The sequence below is a fragment of the Zootoca vivipara genome, chromosome 4 (genome assembly GCF_963506605.1).
Source record: "Zootoca vivipara chromosome 4, rZooViv1.1, whole genome shotgun sequence".
NCBI lineage: Eukaryota > Metazoa > Chordata > Lepidosauria > Squamata > Lacertidae > Zootoca > Zootoca vivipara.
In genome coordinates, this window is record NC_083279.1 from 74,660,121 (window position 1) to 74,680,347 (window position 20,227).

Here is a 20,227-nt window from a genome sequence, read left to right on the forward strand (position 1 = left end):
ACAAGATGTGTTGAGGAGCTCTGGAGAGGTAGGAATAAGTTTTGCAACCCACACACCCCTGAAATCATTTTCCCCAAAATTATTTCAAAGGGCAGCTGTGACTACCTGCCCCCACAGCCTCCAAAATGCATATATACTGATCCTGGTCTACCTTTTTCTGCAACTTAGGAAAAAAATTGCACCACAGCCACCTGTTTATGATGTTAAAAACTTTTCACCTGCTTCTTTTCTAAACTAAAAAGTCCCAAACCCTGAAACCTGTCCTCATAAGGGAGTGGCTGGATCATTTTGGTTGCCCATGTTTGAAACTTTTTCAACTCCACAATATCCTTTTTGATGTGAGGCGAACAGAAGTGCACACAGTACCCAAAGCACAGTTGTATTGTAGATGTGTATAATGACATTATGATACCAGCAGTTTTGTTTTCTATTACTTTCCTAATGATCCCTCGGAAGGACAGAAAGCATGCAGTCTGTTATTTCAGGCCATGACTCCAACACAAATCCTGACAGGGCTGACCCTATTATTTATTTATTTATTTATTTATTTAATATACCGCTCTATACCTGGAGGTCTCAGGGCAGTTCAGGGTCAGACAGTATTGACACATAATTAAATTTTTCAGTGTTAGACTTTCACTGTTAGACTTTCTGGGTTTGAGCTTGCATGGTTTGTCCAATCATATTCAATTTTCCAAACCTGTCCAACTTCAAAATTTAGACAGCAGTTTCCAGACACACAATAGGCTAGGGCAGTGTGAACCACCTGACAGTTAGCATGCATTGCTAACTAATCTGGATAATTAACTTGCATTGGTTCCCAAATAATAATAAAATGATCAACTGGAAGCATAAAACCTAAAGACACAATTATTGACAAATGGATTAATTCCATTTATATCCTCCCTTTCTTCCACCATGGAACTCAAAAGTGGCACTCGCAAAATCATAGAATTGTTGAGTTGGAAGGGACGATGAGGGTCATCTAGTCCAACCCGCTGCAATGCAGGAATTTGTTTTTTTACCCAATGTGGGGTTCAAACCCACAACCCTGAGATTAAGAGTTTCATGCTCTACCAAGTGAGCTAGCAGTTTCCAAGCACTGGCCAGACCCAGACCTGCTTGGTTCAGCCAGAGGTTTTTCTCAATGGGACTTTAAGCCACATCTGGGGACAATACAGCAATCCAAAGTGGAGGCAGCATCAGATAAGCAAAGTTATTGTAGCAGGGAGCACTGGAGCTAGACTTTAAGTCGAGGAGCCTTATAGAGGCTTTTAACTGAAAGGAGACAAGTCTGGGACTGCTTAGTAAGGGGTACATGCAAAACTATGAACTATAAAGTTGACAGGCGCTTGGTGGAAGGTGGTACAATGCAAAAAAAGAAGGTATTGCCAATGGGAGTTGCAGAGAAAACAAGTTTCTTAGCAAAGTGGTGAAACATTTCCCAACCAGTTCAGATGACCATGCAATCATAGAGTTGGATGGGACCCCAAGGGTCATCTAGTATAAGTCCCTGCAAGGCAGGAATCTCAAACACGCAGTCCCTCATCCAATTTGCAACCATACCAGATCCTGCTTAGCTTTGCAAATGTGCAGTCAATTTTACCCTGTTTCTCATATTTTAAGGCATCCCCATAAAATAAGCCATAGCAGGATTTTTAAGCATTCAAGGAATATAAGCCATACCCCGAAAATAAGACATAGTGATAGGAGCAGCAGCAATGCCGGCCGCGGCAGGAGGAGGAGGAAAAAAATAAGACATCCCTTGAAAATAAGCCATAGTGTGTTTTTTTGAAGAAAAAATAAATATAAGACGTGTCTTATAATATGAGAAACACGGTATTGCTGCGCCACCAGATGGAGGGGCTGGGGTGAGCTTCAGCAAGGGGAGAGGGAGGGGATTTAGGTTTAGCTTGCATTTTAATGCAAGTATATCTAATGTACATTTCCCACAAAAATAGGTGAGCCAAAACACAGATATCCTTTGAAATTCGCAGTTCTCTGAATCTTGCACTGTACAATTTTGTACATTTTTTTCTCCAACAAAATGTCTATATAAAATGTGTACAGTGGTACCTCTGGTTACAAACTTAATTCATTCCGGAGGTCCATTCTTAATCTGAAACTGTTCTTATCCTGAGGCGTGCTTTCACTAATGGGGCCTCCCACTGTGCGTGCGCCTCTGGTGCGCAATTTCCCGGGATAAAGTTTGCAACCAGGAGCAGCTATTTCTGGGTTAGCTGAGCTCGTAACCCGAAGCATGTATAACCCGAAGCGTTCGTAACCAGAGGTACCACTGTATGATGATAATAATAATAATAATAATAATAATAATAATAATAATAATAATAATCTATTATTTATACCCCGCCCATCTGGCTGGGGTCCCACAGCCACTCTGGGCGGCTTCCAACAAAACATTAAAATATACCAAAGTATACCAAAGTATACTAAGAGGGCACAAAGATGCACATATCAGGGGAAAATGCCTGCAAAAATGTGCATATAACTGGCAAGATCGTATTTAAAATGAGAGAAATGTGCATTAAAATGCTGATGAATTTTGGGGAGGACTTAATCACCTGCCACAAATGGATGTGAAATGTCAGGAGCTGAATTTAAGAGTGGGAAAATGGGAGACTGAAACTGAAAACTGCCCCACCCCTAGGTTCAACACCTTCTTCTTACCGGCTCCTTTAAAAGCGATGTGTTCTCTGCTTTATCCCTTGTCTCTTCCTGCGTCCAACAATCTTGCTCTGGCTTGTCCTTCATCCCTGGTTGGTCCTGGCTTGCTTGGCCTGCCTGTGGCTGGCTTGTTGGGATCTTGATTTGCTGCTTTGGTTCCAGTCCCTGTTTATCTCCTGAATCTTGGCTGCGGCTGCTGCCATTGCTCTTTGTCTCCCAAGTTTTCATTGTTGGCTGAGAGGCATTTGTGGACTCCAGCTTGTTGGCTATTGTTGGATCTTCAGTAATAGAATCTGTATCAGAGGCAAAAAGAAGAGCCTTAAAAACTTCATTGGGAATGGGGGTGGGTGGGACCCAGAAATGTAAGTAAAAGGTGAAAATTGTCACAAGGTGGCCGGAGCTTTCAGCATGGGCTTCTCTCAATAGCTCCACATTGACTACCCCCCTCTTTTCTTTATTTTTACTGCAATAAGTTCAAAATAGACTAAAAAAAGAAAGAGAGATTTATATGCCTACATGAGAGCTAACCATGATTTCAATGGGCTTAAGCACACTTATGTCTATTCAGAAATAAATCTCATTAATTTCAATGGGTGAGTGTTCCTAAATAAGTGGGATGAGTCTATTGCACTTCTTTTAAACTGAATGTTCTGTTCAGTGATGTGTTTCACATGAGACATCTGTACATTTATAGCACGGGGTTCTTCCAGACAGGGGTTTAATTTCCAAGGTGCTGGGGGGGGGTCACTGCCAATGGCTCAGTTTTCCTTATTGAATTTCTCCTGGAAAGGGTGGGTCTGGATTAAATGTGGCAGGGGTGGGAATATGGGCTGCCATTTTGATGCCGGCGTTGTGTGGGTGCTGCACAACACTGTAAGCACTAGGGCTGGGCAATGTATCGGTACATCATCCAAACCCAGTTTGAAGTCCATATTGCGATATCAATTTCATAATTTTTGACCTGGGAATATATCGCTTAATCATGGTGTGTGTGTGTGTGTGTGTGTGTGTGTGTGTGCGTGCTATGCAAAAATCGCAATGTGGGGGAAATCGTGAAGCCAATCAATGCTTCTCTCAATTCTTGCAGCCCCTGTTAACTCTGCTGGCTAAGTTCTCCCCTGCCTCCTACAGGGGGCAGCAAATCACAAGAACAGGCACCAGCAAAAATCACGGCCCAGGAAAAAACATGAAACCAGTCAATGCCTCTACATACAGTGGTACCTCGACATCCGAACGACTCGACTTCCGGAAGTCTTTTCACCCTGCGCGCGGTCAACGCATGCGCAGAAGCGCAAAATCGCGCTTTGCGCATGCGCAAAACAGGCGTTTTGACAACCAAAGACTTTGACTTATGAAGAGCACCGCGGAATGGATCGCCTTCGTAAGTCGAGGTACCACTGTAGCTCCATCCTTATTTCAGACATTGTGATATATATCAGTCTGTTTAACCATTTCTCTTAGTATGTTCTTGGGAGTGATTCTTTCAGAATCCTTTAATGACTACCGGTATGTGGGAATAATAATAATAATAATAATAATAATAATAATAATAATAATAATAATGTATTATTTATACCCTGCACATCTGGCTGGGTTTCCCCAGCCACTCTGGGCAGCTCCCAACAGAATATTAAAAGCATGATAAAACATCAAACATTAAAAACTTCCCTAAACAGGGTTGCCTTCAGATGTCTTCTAAAAGTCAGATAGTTGTTTATTTCCTTGACATCTGATGGGAGGGCGCTCCACAGGGCAGATGCCACTACCGAGAAGGCCCTCTGCCTGGTTCCCTGCAACCTCACTTCTCGCAGGGAGAGAACTGCCAGAAGGCCCTCGGAGCTGGACCTCAGTGGCTGAATGATGGGGGTGGAGATGCTCCTTCAGTCGCATCCAGCTGTTCCTTTCCAGGATCAAGTCCTCTGCTCAATTTGCTTCATCCTTTGTATAAACTTACCTTCTACTGCTTTGGAGTCGGGCTTCTTTTCTTCCTTGACGGTGGTATGCTCTGGCTTGGTGTGGCTGTCTGCTTCTGGGATTGTGGAAGCGGCGCTGTCCAGCCCCAAGAAAGAAGATTCCTGTAGGCTCGAGAAGGCGGGCTTCTCTTTAGCCGGCATGCGGCAAGGGGTGCTGTTGATACTGATAACAGCAGACACCCGAAGGGGCACCGACACAGCAAAGGGCTCTGAAATGTTCAGGGCTTTGCGTTGGTGGCGAGGGGAGGCTTCCAGGGGGAAGAGGGTCCCGTGGAACCCCGATTTAGCCGTCCCATCATTGGAAGTGTAGAACATACGGCACATCTTTGGGGACGTTTGCTCATTCTCCGGGTCTTCTATGGCACGGAACACTTTCAGTTGCTCAGGAAGTGGTCTGACATGAGTAGACCGGGGGGCATCGTTCTGCCCACCATCCTCCAAACCTCCTTCTGCTCCTTTCACAGCACCCTTTGGATCCCATTCGCTCTCCTGTTTGCTGAGGTCCGATGAGCTGCTTGGGCCCCCTGTCCGAGGTTTTATCGCTGGAACAAAGAACCCTCCAGCCATGACGGTGCGCTTGAAGTGGCCCTTCCCATCATCTCCTGCAGAAGGGAGAGAGAGCAAAGCCACAGAGTATTGCCAAAGGTACCCTCTTATTCCAAGCACATCTGGGGAAGACAAGGCAAGAGCCATCAGTCATACAGAGTTCTTCTGCGTGCTTTTTAAAAGGTTTAGTCACTGAAGAAGCCTCTCTTATGAAAAGTTTCCCAAGTTTATAGTGACTGAGAAGATACGGCCCCAGCCAGAACAGATCAAAGGGGTATCAAGGCCAACATTCCCTTTCCTACGATGGCCAATGGCCAGTTGCCCATGGTAGGAAAGGACCTTCCATTATTTGGAAGAGGGAGGACATTTACTTCTGGGTAGTACAGCCCAGAGACCCTGGTTTTGATTGAGGGGATACCTATTTTGAAAGATCTGCATTGACTCTTTATTTCCAAGCCCGAGTTAAGGTGCTGGTAACTACCTTTAAAAGCCCTAAATGGCATATGACCCAGGGAGTGCCTCTTCCCATAGCAGCCTGCCCTGGCCTTAAGACCTTTTGAAGAGGCCTTGCTCATAGTTCCCTTTTTAGTATTATTTAGTATTATTATTATAGTACAGGTACACTACACTTCTATGGGACACGGGTGGCGTTGTGGTCTAAAACCACAAAGCCTAGGGCTTGCCAATCGGAAGGTCGGCGGTTCAAATCCCCGCGACAGGGTGAGCTCCCATTGCTCGGTCCCTGCTCCTGCCAACCTACCGGTAGCAGTTTGAAAGCACATCAAAGTGCAAGTAGATAAATAGGTACTGTTCCGGCGGGAAAGTAAATGGCATTTCCGTGCGCTGCTCTGGTTCGCCATGGTAGGAAAGGACCTTCCACATGACCTGGAAGCTGTACGCTGGCTCCCTCGGCCAGTAAAGCGAGATGAGCGGCGCAACCCCAGAGTCATCAGCGACTGAACCTAATGGTCAGGGGTACCTTTACCTTTACCCTACACTTCTACAGAAGAGAAGGCCTTTTCTGTGTTGGTGCCTTGTTTTTGGAGTACTCTCCCTCTAGGCTCATCTAGCACTGGCATGGCAAACCCTTTAGTGCCTTCCTATTTGCCCAGGCATGTTAGATTGCAGAAGATTTTTTGGAATTGTGTTCTGTCCTGCTTTCTTGTATTTTTATTACACAAATGTGTTGCTTTTTAATTGCTGCAAGCTGGTTGGGTGACGAGCAGGAGGGGAGGCAAGGGGTTGGCCCCACACTGTCCTTGGCTGGGATTGGACTGGCTGTCTTTTGGTGGCCTTCCAAGCCTCTGATTCTGTGAACAGAAACACATTTGCATATACAGGAACATGCAAAACTCTTGGGATATTAAAAAAACAAACCTATTATTGTGAACAAAAACATATACTTTAAAAAAAAATACCCACAAAGGTAGCTGTAACAACCTCTCATGTGCATGCCAACAAAATCTCACCTTCTACTGGAAGTGAACACAAAGAGTCCATGCTTTTAGCTGGCCGAATGGTGACTTTTTCTGTAGAAAAAAAGGTTATAACACACTTAATTTAGTGCTCTGGGTTTTTGGGAGATTGAAGTGTAACTCCAGAATACAGTGCAATTACATGGAAACTAACTTTCCCAAGTGCAGCAGCAATATAGAAAAGGGTTTATTCTCCAGGGAAAACTCACAGCAGCTTCATCTGTGATTTGAAGCTAAGAATGTCAGACTAGGGAAGTATGAGCTCTTTCCTATTATTTCCACAGTTATTTTCCTACATTGCTGAAAAGGGGCATTACATGTTTGGCGTGTTTATCTGCCCAAATACAAGTGAATTTTTAATAGGGTTTTTCCAAACCACTAAATCACTAACTTGCATAATTGTGCATAGTTCGCCACTCAAAGAGTTTGGCAGCTTCTGTTTGGACACATTTTGTTTATTGAAGACACATATCTGAAACTGCAAACATGCAGATAATATCAGTTGTGTCTCTTTGCTATTTCATCGCAAGGGACAATGTAGGGGACCTAGTATAGCTTGAATGGGATGTTAATTTCCCTGTAAGTAGATCTCTAATCAGGAGCACAAATCAGTACAAAGTGCAGACTCCACCAACCTTTCCCAGTATATTTTGGGACCAATCCTTGCTAAAATGACTGGCAGATACATATTCCTAGTGACAGAGCTCTGGCACAAATATTTGACCTCTCTAGCTGTTTGCATGTAGCTGGTTGAAGAGATGCATGTTCACCCCAGTACTATAATGGGGCGTATTGAGAGCCTTTTGCTATGACTGCTTCTCATTGTCCCACTAAAGTGAGACTCCGTATGACGCATGAGGTTAAATATGTGATCTCCCCTCTGCTCCCTTCAAAAGCCTTTCATGCCATCTCTGAAATCCTTCTAGCTTTATTAGCATGAATGCCCCCTTGCAATGTGGTGGAACATTTCTGTACGACACAAAGAAGGCTGAGCTAATGGAGGAAAGACATGTCCCCCCCAGCAAGGCCCACAAACAATCCTTACCAGAGAGCTTCTGTCCTCGGACAAACACACTCCCATTTCGACTCAGTTTGGTCTTGGCTTCCGATCCAGACCTGCCCAGGTTGAATATTGACTTCCACTTCTTGGATTTTGTGGATAACTTTCTCCTGGAAGAGGAATTTAGTATTATTTCTATGAAAAGCAAGTAGGCTCAATGTATTTGTCCTATATAGGGAACAGCAGAGCCCAACTGGCCCCATTGTTTTCAACCACAGTTCAAGAAGGATACTGACAAGCTGGAACGTGTCCAGAAGAGGGCAACCAAAATGGTCAAAGGCCTGGAAACGATGTCTTATGAGGAACGGCTTAGGGAGCTGGGTATGTTTAGCCTGGAGAAGAGAAGGTTAAGGGGTGATATGATAGCCATGTTCAAATATATGAAAGGATGTCATATGGAGGAGGGAGAAAGATTGTTTTCTGCTGCTCCAGAGAAGCGGACACGGAGCAATGGATTCAAACTTCAAGAAAGAAGATTCCACCTAAACATTAGGAAGAATTTCCTGACAGTAAGAGCTGTTCGGCAGTGGAATTTGCTACCAAGGAGTGTGGTGGAGTCTCCTTCTTTGGAGGTCTTTAAGCAGAGGCTTGACAGGCATATGTCAAGAATGCTTTGATGGTGTTTCCTGCTTGGCAGGGGGTTGGACTGGATGGCCCTCGTGGTCTCTTCCAACTCTACGATTCTATGATTCTAGGCATCAACAGCCTTTAAAAATTCAAGCTTTAGTATTACATCAGGGCATCAAGAATGTCTCTCTCACACACATACTGCACATTATTATTATTATTATTATTATTATTATTATTATTATTATTATTATTATTATTACCTCAGGCCTCTCAGGACTAAATTCACCACAGCCTCTCATTCAAGCTAATGCTTCTTTGGATTAATAATTTTCCTGCGATGGTCTTACAAAGATGTTGTTATGCAGTGGCTGGTTTGATTGAATACCTTAGGCACAGTAATTTAAGTAACTTGAAAGCAGCGCTGACAACTCCACAGAGGCCAGATGACATAAGACTCATGTTAGCACTTCTGCCATCTTGCAAGAGTCTCCACATTGTGCACCCGGAATGAGAAGTAGGCCTCTCAGCTGCCCTTCACATGCAAGAACAATTGTGAGGTACGGTAAGAAGCGAGCGAGCGAGAGAGAAAAGAGAGAGGCAGAGATGGACGCTGCATGTGTCATGGCGGCAGGTCACCAGCAGGTGGCTCTCTTACGACAGACGTCTCAAGAACCAATTGCCATTCAGCTCACGTTGATCAAAACTTGTAAATGAAGGAAAGTGGGAAAAGCCATTTCTCCAAAACAAGCCTATATTCATCTCTCTCTCTTTCTGACTAGTAAGAGACATTTACACTGGTGGGGAGCCATAGCTCAGTAGTGGCACACATGCTTTGCATCCATAATGTCCCAAGTCTCCACCGATAAGCAACAAAGAATGGAAAACAGCTGGAAGTGCCAGGGAGCATCACAGGAAGCAATGCTTGGCTAGAAGAGCCTCTGGTCTCCACTCCCCATGTTCATGTGACAAGGGGAAGCCTAGTCCACCTTTTGGGTCCAGCTTTCAGATAACGGAGAGATGGAGCCACTTACTTGCTGTCAGGTAGGTCGAGGACGGTGTGGAAGAAGGAGCCTGTGACTGGCATGATTTCTGGCAAACTGTTCTCCCTCCGCTCCTTGCGGGCAGGATGGCAGGCGGACAGGCTCCGGGCCTGTGCTTCTTCCAGACTCACCAGCTTCATCGGCAGAGAGGTGGAGGGCAGCGTCAAGCTCTTCATCACGGGCTTGTTCTCTGGAAAGCGACAGGGATAGGAAATTGCAGAGCCCAGTCTGGTTTGAGGGTTGCAGAGTGGGAGAACAGAAGGTCCTCAGTGGGCCCTCAAGCGTTTTCTGATTGAACCCTTCCAGCGAAAACATCTTTTGGGAGCGCGCTTGTTGGTTGAATTCTCCTCTTACATAGCAATCTAATCCATTGCCCCTTCCTTCCACCCCAGCAGGTCCCTGGTCATGAGCCAGACTCCATAGTGCTTTGGCACGCATCTTCTAAATATGAGGCCTGAAGATCCCTGCTGAGCTGAACTTTAGGATGGCTCAGCTCCAGCTCCGACCTTTGAGATGAATGAACTTTCTCCTCCCCTCCCAATCACTTCAGGAGATTTGTTCTGAAAACTGCTGCCTCTTTTCCTATTTAAGCAATGACAACTCTTGTTAGCAGGAACTGTCAAAGTGCCAGGTCTGGAACCGGGGTGAGGGGTGGGAGGGATCCACACTTCCACTTGTCCTGTGCCTAGAAAGCACTTTCCAAGCATGGTTCCATGTGGTTTTCCCCTTGCCCTACTAATTTTTCAGGGCAAACCTGCTCTTTAGTGCTAAATCAGAGCAAAGGTCAATCCAGAGAAAACCTGAATTGCTGTTTGCTCCGATTAAGGGCTAAAGAACAGTTTTCCTCAGGGAAAAAGCAGTGTGACAAGAGGAAGTGTGAATAAGCCCAAAGTTCTGTGGAGGCCATTTTTCAGAGCTGGTACTTTAGCACTTCTCACTAACAACAATAGTAGTCACTGATAACCAGGAAAAGCAATGGTTAAGCAACCCCCCCCCCAACTTTCCTTGCAGAAAAACGGTGTGTGTGTGTGTGTGTGTGTGCGCACACACACACACACACACACATTTTTCAGATGCTTATGGGAAGGCTTCTGCGGGTGGTGGCAGGGGCACATGCCAGTGGTTGGTGAGGCCAGAGGCATATGTTGGGGAGGCTTCCCACCCCTGCAGTAAAATAAAGGGTGGAAACAAGCAAAACATAAGGGAACAAAGACCGGTTGGAATTAGGAGGAAAACAGCAGCCTGTACCAGGCCAAGGTTGCGTGAGATGGTCTATAAATTTAGTGATGGGCTAAAAATTGAAAACAACAACTACAGTATACTTAGGGTCTGTTTAGATGCTATTAAGGCCATCACACAAAAGCCATATAAATTGCTACTCAAGGCAACTATTAGTATGGTGGCACCTCGCCTTTGGATGCCACCACACTATGTAATATGTAACATATTAGATGGTGTCATCTCTGTTGTCTTTTTGGTGCCTATCGAACACTTTCCTCTTTCAACAAGTCTTCTAAGTTGAGCTCTTTCTCCTAGTTTGCATCTGCATTGCAACTAAATACAACTCTTTTTATATATAGACTTGCTTTTTAATCACTTTTTACACTTTTCTTATTTCATGACTGTAAAAAACTGTTTCATCTGGTTTTTTAAAAATATTTGTGTATTTTATGGTTCTAACCCACCCTGGGACCAAATGGGAAAGAGGGGGTAAGAAATCTAAATAAAGAAATAAATGCCTGTATTATTTTTTTAATCAAGACTGTTTGCATGCTGCCCCATTAACAAAATGTTCTCTGGGTGGCTTCTTGTGGATGCGGAATTGGTCATTTCTGACATGGAAGGATTAGATCAGAAGGACTCACCTTCATTTTCCTTTGGTTTGGCAGGGACATTGTCACTGAAGATTTCGCCCACATGGTTCAGTATGAACTCAAACACCAGCTGCTGGACTCGCACCTCCAGGAAAGCTGCGTCTCCATTGCAGCCTGCAGCCTCGATCTCCTTGGACCTGTGACACAGTAAAGGAGGAGGTTGGAAAAACAATTCCCAAGCCATTGCTTGTCAGGAACAGAATCGTAGAATCTCAGACTCCTAGAGCTGTAGAGTTGGAAGGGACACCGAGGGTCATCTAGTGAAGTGTCAACCCCATTATGCCTTCTCTGTACCTATTACACACACACACACACACACACATCTCCCACTAACTAGATGTGATGTTAAATACATTCTTTCATTTAACATCCAGGGTTGGTTTTTTTTTAAAAAAAGATGCAAACTCTGTGTGTATGTGAGTGTGTGAGTGAGCGTGCGGCTAATAGTTATCAGGGTGACAATAATTATCACGCTGAGCACCACAGAGGAAAGGTGGGATACAATTACAGTGGTACCTCTACTTACGAATTTAATGCGTTCCAAACGCACATTTGTAAGTAGAAAAAAATTGTAAGTCGAATCCCATAGGAATGCATTGGGAGAAAAAATTCGTAAGTAGAAAAAATCCTATCTAAAAATTTGTAAGTAGAAAAAATCCTATCTAAACCGCATCCAAGATGGCGGACGGAGCTCCATTCGTAAGTAGAAACATTCGTAAGTAGAGTTATTCGTAAGTAGAGGTACCACTGTATATAGTAAATAAATAAAGAAGAGCTGTTCTTTTAAAACATACTAAACAAATAAAATAGTGTAAGATTCCCCCCCCCAAAAAAAACTAATGAAAAAGAACCACCAGCATATCAGCAGAAACAAATGCATAGGCCTAAATCATTTCAGATAACTTCAAAGAGCATTCTGATCAAATGCTTATCTGAACAGCACTCTTTTAACTTGTCGACTGAAGACAGAAATTTATGGCCCAGACTTATCAGCAATGAACCAAAGGAGAGATCTTTAGACTGCAGCACATTTCTTTTATTATTTTATAGATTTTTGTTGTTGTTTGCTTATTTTATCCCACTTTTCTGGAGAATCTCATTGCAAAGCATTGTATATGGGTTTTGGTGGGACAGCAACCCCGGGGGGAAACCAAGAAGGGCAGGGAATGGAAGCCTAGCTGAAAGCATGAGAGATTCTTGCATGGAACACTCTGTCTGGAAACAATACTGCTGCAAGCTGTCTAGGAGGCATTTTACACTCTCAAAAGACCTGATGTTTTCCGAGGCACTGATGCGACATAGGACATTGGGACTAGGGAAGGGCAAATGTGTCCATTTCTTTTTCTAATCTTAGAATCATAGAGTTGGAAGAGACCACAAGGGTCATCCAGTCCAACCCCCTGCCAAGCAGGAAACTAAATTCTGTTCACCACATTTCTGCAACCGTTTGTGCATTTGTTTCGTTTTTTTTAAGTTCATGAATATTCACCAGCATTTTACTGTAACCCCTCTTACTATACATATTTTTGTGTTTAATTTAGCCTGATATTCTGTATTTCTGTATGACAGTTTCACAAATTTATGTGTTTCAATGCATACTTTCTCACAATAAATGCAGTTACGCATGCATTTCTGTCACTGATGAACTGTAACGCAAAATTCAGAGAAGTGCAAATTTCAGAGCATGACTGCATTTCAGTTCATGGATTGATTCATTTGCTTTCTTTAGTTTACTTGTGCCCAACCTTTCCTCCAAGGAACTCAAGGTGGCATGTGTGGTTTTCCCTCTCCCCATTTTATCCTTACAACAACCCTGTGAGGTAGATTAGGCTAAGAGAGAACGACTGGCCCAAACCCACCCTGTGAGCTTCCTAGCAATCCCAGCTCCTAGTCCAGCACTCTAACCACGACACCACACTTAGATATATCTTTGCATTAAAACACAAACTGAACTGCATTCCTCCTCGTCCCTAATTGGCACAAGGGACTTTCAGAGGGGCTGGGTCCACAGGAGCTGCAGATACCCGCTCCCACCATAACTAGCCTACCTTGCCAAGGGATTTCCTGGCAGGCCATTTCACTTTGCAGACCAAGCATGGTGTGATTCAGCTGCAGCAGTGCTAGTTACAGCTGGGGCTGGGGCAGCTTAAGCTAATCCTCAGGATTTAGTTTATCTCTGAGTAGAACCATCATATCAAAACAACATCAAGTGGGGATGGAAGGGAAAGCCTCAACTGTGAGCATCGCAGCTCCTCTTGGCGAATTTTGTGGGCCTTGTGCTTTTCCCAAATGCCTGCTTCTTGTTCTCCATCAGCTCGCTGGTATGGACAAACCAATCTCTCCTTCCACCCACATCCCCCCTCCCACCCCCCAAACAGAGTAGCAGACAAACTGTTCCTTATCATGACATGCCAAAGTGTTACTGAAGACATTATCTCTGGGCAGCGAATCCTTTGTAAAGTTAATGGCTGGAGTGTGAGATAAAGCACAGAGGGGGCTTTTGCCAGTGGAATAGCCATGTAAGGAAACTACAGCTGTGCCTCCCACTTCTTTCATGTTCTCCTTGGGACCTATATTTATAAAGGGAATTAGACTCCCATCAAAAAGAAAGAGGACAATAGATAGAATGAAAGATTTTGAGCTGTGGGTGTTCGGTAGATTTAACATCTCTTGCAGTCATCATGGGATCTTTTCTGCCTTGTTTGCAGTTGCAAAGTTTGAGAGAGTTTATCCACCCAGGACCAGCTGTTTTATTTGCTATTTATTTTTATTAACAAAATTTATATACCACTTGATTTTTTAAGAAGCACCTCTAAGCAGTTTACAAAAGCTGTAAACGCTGAGGAAGTTTATCTACGGTTACTCAGCTAGGTGACAATGCTCCTTATTTTTTCTTCTGCTATTCTAGTCGCCAGGCTATCACATAAATGAACCAGGATTCCTCAACTGAGCTGTCTTTAGCAGTAGCTCACAAATATGAAACAAATAGTTGAAACAAATATGACATGTGACTCTCATTTATTGTCTTGGGTTGTTATAAGTAGAAAAACCCATCAGATATTTCTATTTTTCATAAAACATTGCAAAACTTAATTGTGGGAACTGGTTGCGTTCTGATATAATTTCAAACCATAGTTTAGTGCTACCCATCTGGTTCTGTTTTCAACCAATCACACTTTTTCTTCCACCCTAACCAGGACAATCCATGGCCGGTTTAAGCTACAGTTGAATTACAGTTGAACTGCTAACCTAGCAGTTTGAAGGCATGCCAGTGCAAGTAGATAAATAGGTACTGCTGCAGCAGGAAGGTAAATGGCATTTCCATGCGTTCTGACTTCCGTCACGGTGTTCTGTTGCACCACAAGTGGTTTAGTCATGCTGGCCACATGACCTGGAAAGCTGTATGTGGACAAACGCCGGCTCCCTTGGCCTGAAAGTGAGATGAGCACCACATCCCATAGCCTCCTTTGACTGGACTTAACCATCCAGGGGTCCTTTACCTTTTTACCTTACAGTTGAATTAAGCAGTAGCTGAATTAAGCAGAATTAACCAGTAGCCCATGCACAGGGTTGGAGGCAATGGTGTCATCCTGCTGGTGCTGTCTTGTTGGGGTGAGGCGCTGGTGAGGTCAGATGAGTTCTGGGCTGGTGGTAGGTGCCAGCACCTTCATGGCAGATGCCATCAACCCAAGTACCTCTGACCTTCCCCCCTTACTGTCCCAACCAATGCAGCGCTGCTTTCACTGAGAAAACACCACTGCTTCCATACAGCCTTGCAAGCCACCACTGGCTGGATCACTCTAGCCGGTTCTTAAACTTATCGCAAATTCTAATAGACATTCTTAGTGCTCCCCGCTTCGTGATGTGAAAGAATAAGAGTGTCTACCATACCTGAGGAGATTAGGTGCCCACACTAAAGCGAGGTTCCTGGTGTGCATGTTGGTCATGCTGCTGAAGGACGCTAAGTGAGTTAGGTGCTTGCTCAGGTATTCCAGGGTCCTGCAATGATGTGACAAAGATAAAAACAAAACACACCCACATTGAGACTTGCACATGCGGTTATGTCTTGGCCAACTGGTTTTGTTCAGAGAAGATAGGTGCCCAAAATTCCCAAGCACCATATTAAATGTCTGAATTGAGTCAAGAGCTGCAACCCATGACACTCATGCTAGCCCAGTAACCTCTCCCCACTTGCATCCTGATTTCCCCTCTATCATCCCTTGCTTCTCCTCCTACCAACCCACCTGTGCCCCCTTATCTCCCCTCTTCACCCAGTTGCCCAAAGACCATGTTGCTCCTTCTCACAATTCTCGACTCTTTCCATCGTATCACGTTTAAAGGTCAGCATTTCGAATCCCCGCGACGGAATGAGCTCCCGTTGCTCGGTCCCAGCTCCTGCCAACCTAGCAGTTCGAAAGCACGTCAAAGTGCAAGTAGATAAATAGGTACTACTCCGGCGGGAAGGTAAACGGCGTTTCCGTGTGGTGCTCTGGTTCACCAGAAGCAGCATAGTCATGCTGGCCACATGACCCAGAAGCTGTCTGAGGACAAACGCCAGCTCCCTTGGCCTATAGAGCGAGATGAGCGCCGCAACCCCAGAGTCATCCACGACTGAACTTAACGGTCAGGGGTCCCTTTACCTTTTAAGGTCATCTACCCTGAATTGCTTGGGAGTCACGTGGGGCCAGCTGCTAGTACTGCTATCTGCCACAGTGTCTACAGATGTGAAACTTGGAAGCAGGTCTACCAGTGGGGCAAAGCTGCAGCAACAGCCTCCCAGCAGCAGCAGACAGTGAAGGGGTGACAAGGTTGGGGCTGGTGAGAGTGCTGGTCTGGCTCCGCTGATGCACCATGTTCACCACTCCCTCTTCTGGTAAGTGGCAGTGGCATTGCTGTTCAGAGGCTATTGCTGTGGCTCCCCCACCAACACAGCTCCTGATTACAAAGCAGAGTTCTACAATACAAATAAAATAAAAGGGTCCCTGTGACAAAATCCGCAATAGCCTCCCAGCAGGTACAAGGAACTGCTAACACCTGAGTAGCTCTGAAACATAAGATCAGCCTTTATTATACAGGTGAAACCTGGAAAATTAGAATATCGGCGAAAAGTGCATGGATTTCAGTAATGCAACTTTTTATTTTTTTATTTTTGCAAATGCTTTCTTTTGGAAATTCCACAGTAATAAAACAAATAGTTACAATAATACAAAAATAAACATTGCTATTACAGTTCATTAACTCCATTCCATTTATAATTGACCCGCCTAATGGCAAATAATTACAATTACAACAAATAAAGGCTTGACATATCTTGCTTTGCATGTCATGCATCTATCTCATATATTGGTTTCACCTTTTAAGTTGCGATACTGAAGTAAATGCACTTTTCGACGATATTCTAATATTCCGAGTTTCCCCTGTAGGTAAGACCACTGCACATAACTCATTCACAATTTGCCGTATGCATTCTGTGGGTTTCTGGGGAGAAGAAGCTTCAAAGAGAGTCATCTTTCCTTGAACAGGTGAATCAAGTCTGCCTAATGCAAATAATGAAAGGTGAAAATAAAGTGATGGACTCGCCATCTGCATCCCTAGGTAATTCAGGTAACTACCATTAATCATTACTAAGATTGTCCCTAAACCTTAGAAGCCAAGGCTTAGAGGCCAGGTTTCTCTTTTACCTGTAATGAGATGGCGGAAGTTCCTGGATGGCATTTTGAATTTGGGCCAGCTGCTCTTCCCCTGGGAAGCACGATACTGCCTCCTGAATAATATTAATAATAATAAAGTCAAAGACCTGTGGGACTGAAAAAGACTTCAAGGGTTAATTAGAGCATTACTTCCCGAAAGCAAAAACCACAAGTCTAAACCAGGAAATTATGATTAATGCCTTCAGAACACAACAGGATATTAAGCCATCTTCAAACCATGGTTTATTATGCTGGCTTCTAACCATCATTTTGCTGAAATGATAAAATGATAGTTCATGGGAAAACCTCCTAACTTATTTGCTCACTTGTAGCAAGGGAGGAGGGTAGGAATTGGGTACATACCCCAAAGGCCTCTTCAGTTGAGACGTGATTGCCTAAACGTGGCCAACATCAACTTCCCCCACCCACTGCACCTTCCATTTGGAGACCCGCTGAGTACCAAATATTGTTGTTGTTGTTGTTGTTGTTGTTTAGTCGTTTAGTCGTGTCCGACTCTTCGTGACCCCATGGACCATAGCACGCCAGGCACTCCTGTCTTGCACTGCCTCCTGCAGTTTGGTCAAACTCATGTTCGTAGCTTCGAGAACACTGTCCAACCATCTTGTCCTCTGTCGTCCCCTTCTCCTAGTGCCCTCAATCTTTCCCAACATCAGGGTCTTTTCCAAGGAACCAAATATAGGAAACTCAATGGATTATGTGTTCACTTAGCTCACTGTTGTATGCTGCAACTGGCAGAGCTCTCTATAGTCTTAGGCAGAAATCTTTCCAATCAACCTTATGAACTAGAGATGCCATGGACTGCAGCTGAAACCATTTGCTCTACTACTGAGCTATGGCTGTTCTCCAGAGAAGTGGCAAGAACCCCCACCTAGGGTACCAATAGGGGATTTTCATCATCATCATCATCATCATCATCATCATCATCATCATCATCATCATCATCATTTTCTGCCCTTCACCAATAATTACAACAGGTTACCACAATTTAAAATTAATAACAGTTAAAACAGATTACTCACACGAATGGTGTGGTCCCTGAAAACCCACATCTCAGGTGTCAAAAGCCAGGATAAAGAGGGGCTATGCAAATAGCAGCTCCAGAGGAAGGATTTCCCCCCTTCTCAAGGCATGTTCCCCATACTTACCACTCCCTCCCCTGTGAATGCTGTTTGCATTTAAAGGAATGTGCACGATAAAGTCACAGGTGCCATCTCACACCCTGCCTAGTTTGGTCCTGAATTGCTGTTCTCTGAGCATGTCTCCTGCTAGGAAGAAGGCACACTCAAAGCAGTGACTCATGCAGATCCTCGGGTGGCAGTCGCACCTGAGAGCATGCAATTCTGCTGCTGCTTTGCACCAGTTGTGATTAGAGGTCCATCATATTTGACTCATAGCTGCTCCGCTGTGGGTGGATACTTTGGGTTTCCTAATTAATTTCTCATAGTACATTAGCACGTCCCTTGCAACGCAGTCATGGGAAACGCTGTTTGTGCCAAACCTGACCAATGATTCACCCACCTGGTGCTAATAAGATAATGCTGGTTTCTTAACTGAAGCTCACACTGAACCTTTCACTTTAGTGGGGAAAAAAGAGTTGCCCAGAGATAGTCCCTTATTTGCAAAAATTCAACTCTGTAAATCCTCTCTCTTTTATCAGTTCTTTCTCTCTTTGTTTCCTGTCATTTTCAAAACCAGGTATGTTTGCTAAAATGAGAGGCAGAGAGAAGGGGAAACAACACAAGCAGAGAGCAATGCATCACTTTGTGAGCATTGCAGGAAAGAAAACCCTGCAATGATTTTCTGTATTTTCAATGAGCTCTTTTATAAAGTGTGTCGGGATGAAAGGGAGCAGAAATCTATGCTGCATTAAATATTCACTACCATAATTAGGCAGCTGTATACAGGTAGTGTAATTTGTTTGGCACAAGATTGGAGATACTTGGTGTAATGAGCATCTTAGGAACGTGATTGTATAGTTTGACAGAGGTGGTGATTCTGCTTCCCACACACGTCTTGCAGCATCCCATATTATTCAATATTCCCAGAGTTTAACAAAACTCATAGTTTTCTCTCAAGGCAAGCCCTTAATCCCATTTTATAGAGTGATGGCATAGGATAAACCAGTTGGCCAAGCACAGCAGTGCTGGGAGACTGACAGGAAGATGGGGTCAAAAAAAGAATTACAGTGGTACCTTGGTTTGCAACCGCAATCCGTTCCGCAGAGGCGGTCACTCGCCAAAGCAGTCACTCCCCGAAGGCATGCTTCTGCGCATGCGCGAAGCACCGATAGAGCGCTTCTGCGCACGCGAGAGCTGCGCAGATTGTGTCTGCGCATCCGATGCCACAGAACCCGGATGTAAACACTTCTGGGTCCGCGGCAGTCGCTCGCTGAAGTGAGGTAGACGTAACAGAGGTAGACGTAAACCAAGGTTTGACTGTAGTAGCCTCTGCCTGCCATTGGCTTTGGCTCCGCCCACTGTTGGTTTCCTGCCTCTCATCCTAACAAACTCAATGGGGATCAGCCATCGCTGGTAGAGAGGTAATTCTGCAGACGCAGGTGAACCTGACTGCAACACTGTGAGCCTTAGTTTTCAATCTGCGTTTGACACCTCGTATACATTAGTCACTTTTGCAATGAATAAACAATTATGATAGAAAATCAAGCTACTTAAAGCAGCCTTCACCAACCTGATGCCCTCCACCATGCCCATCACACTCCAGCCTGTTTTTCCTGGGGCTGTTGGGAGTTTTTAACCCAACACATCTGGAGAGCACCAGGTTGGCAAAGGCTGCTCTTATTATGCCTGAAGGTAGGCTGTATGCCTGGGATCCTTCCAAAATCTGGATCCAGCAAGTGTTTAAATCTAAGGAAGGATTCAAGTTGTCGTAACAGCCAGACACGTTTCTTGGTAACAGCCCTCTAAGTATAAGCCATTAAGGAAGTGGCTCTGTTCTAACTGGTGGTTAGAAAGACTAAGTTGGGAGTAGGTGTGTGTAACACAGAAGTTGGAGACAGGCTGCGGCTGAAGCCTGTGAGACAGAGCCATGCCTGATTTCTGCTGGAATGCAAAGCTGTGGCTATGGGAGAAGCAAGACCTTCTTGTGATGTTAATGCTGTGAGTCCCTCCACCATAGGCTCAGGCTGCATATATGTGTAAATAAACCATTCTGAGATTCTGGGACGCCTGGAATTTTGCACCTCTCGGAGATTGAGTTGGTGTGCAACAGCTGCCTTAAGAGTTGGTAGCAGTAAGAAAAGGTGAAGTCCAAAGCGGTATGAGTTTACAGTTCCT

At 44.5% G+C, this 20,227-nt stretch overlaps 1 protein-coding gene across 2 annotated transcripts in view; it reads right to left on the bottom strand.

Annotated features, from left to right (window-relative positions):
• The window catches only part of ARHGAP31 (Rho GTPase activating protein 31), a 92,985-nt gene that overhangs the window by 7,701 nt on the left and 65,057 nt on the right, over positions 1-20,227 (bottom strand). Inside the window, exons 1-8 of one of the 2 annotated variants that reach the window (XM_060273762.1) lie at positions 16,905-16,987; positions 15,115-16,760; positions 11,215-11,360; positions 9,341-9,539; positions 7,725-7,849; positions 6,674-6,733; positions 4,640-5,260; positions 2,689-2,978 (exon numbers count right to left, since the gene is read on the bottom strand). In XM_060273762.1, coding sequence (XP_060129745.1) covers positions 2,689-2,978; positions 4,640-5,260; positions 6,674-6,733; positions 7,725-7,849; positions 9,341-9,539; positions 11,215-11,360; positions 15,115-15,344 — 1,671 coding nt within the window. In that variant the 5' untranslated portion in view covers positions 15,345-16,760; positions 16,905-16,987. Of the gene's footprint in view, positions 1-2,688; positions 2,979-4,639; positions 5,261-6,673; positions 6,734-7,724; positions 7,850-9,340; positions 9,540-11,214; positions 11,361-15,114; positions 16,761-16,904; positions 16,988-20,227 lie in introns of those variants that run through there. The other variant, XM_035114770.2, reaches the window with a different exon arrangement.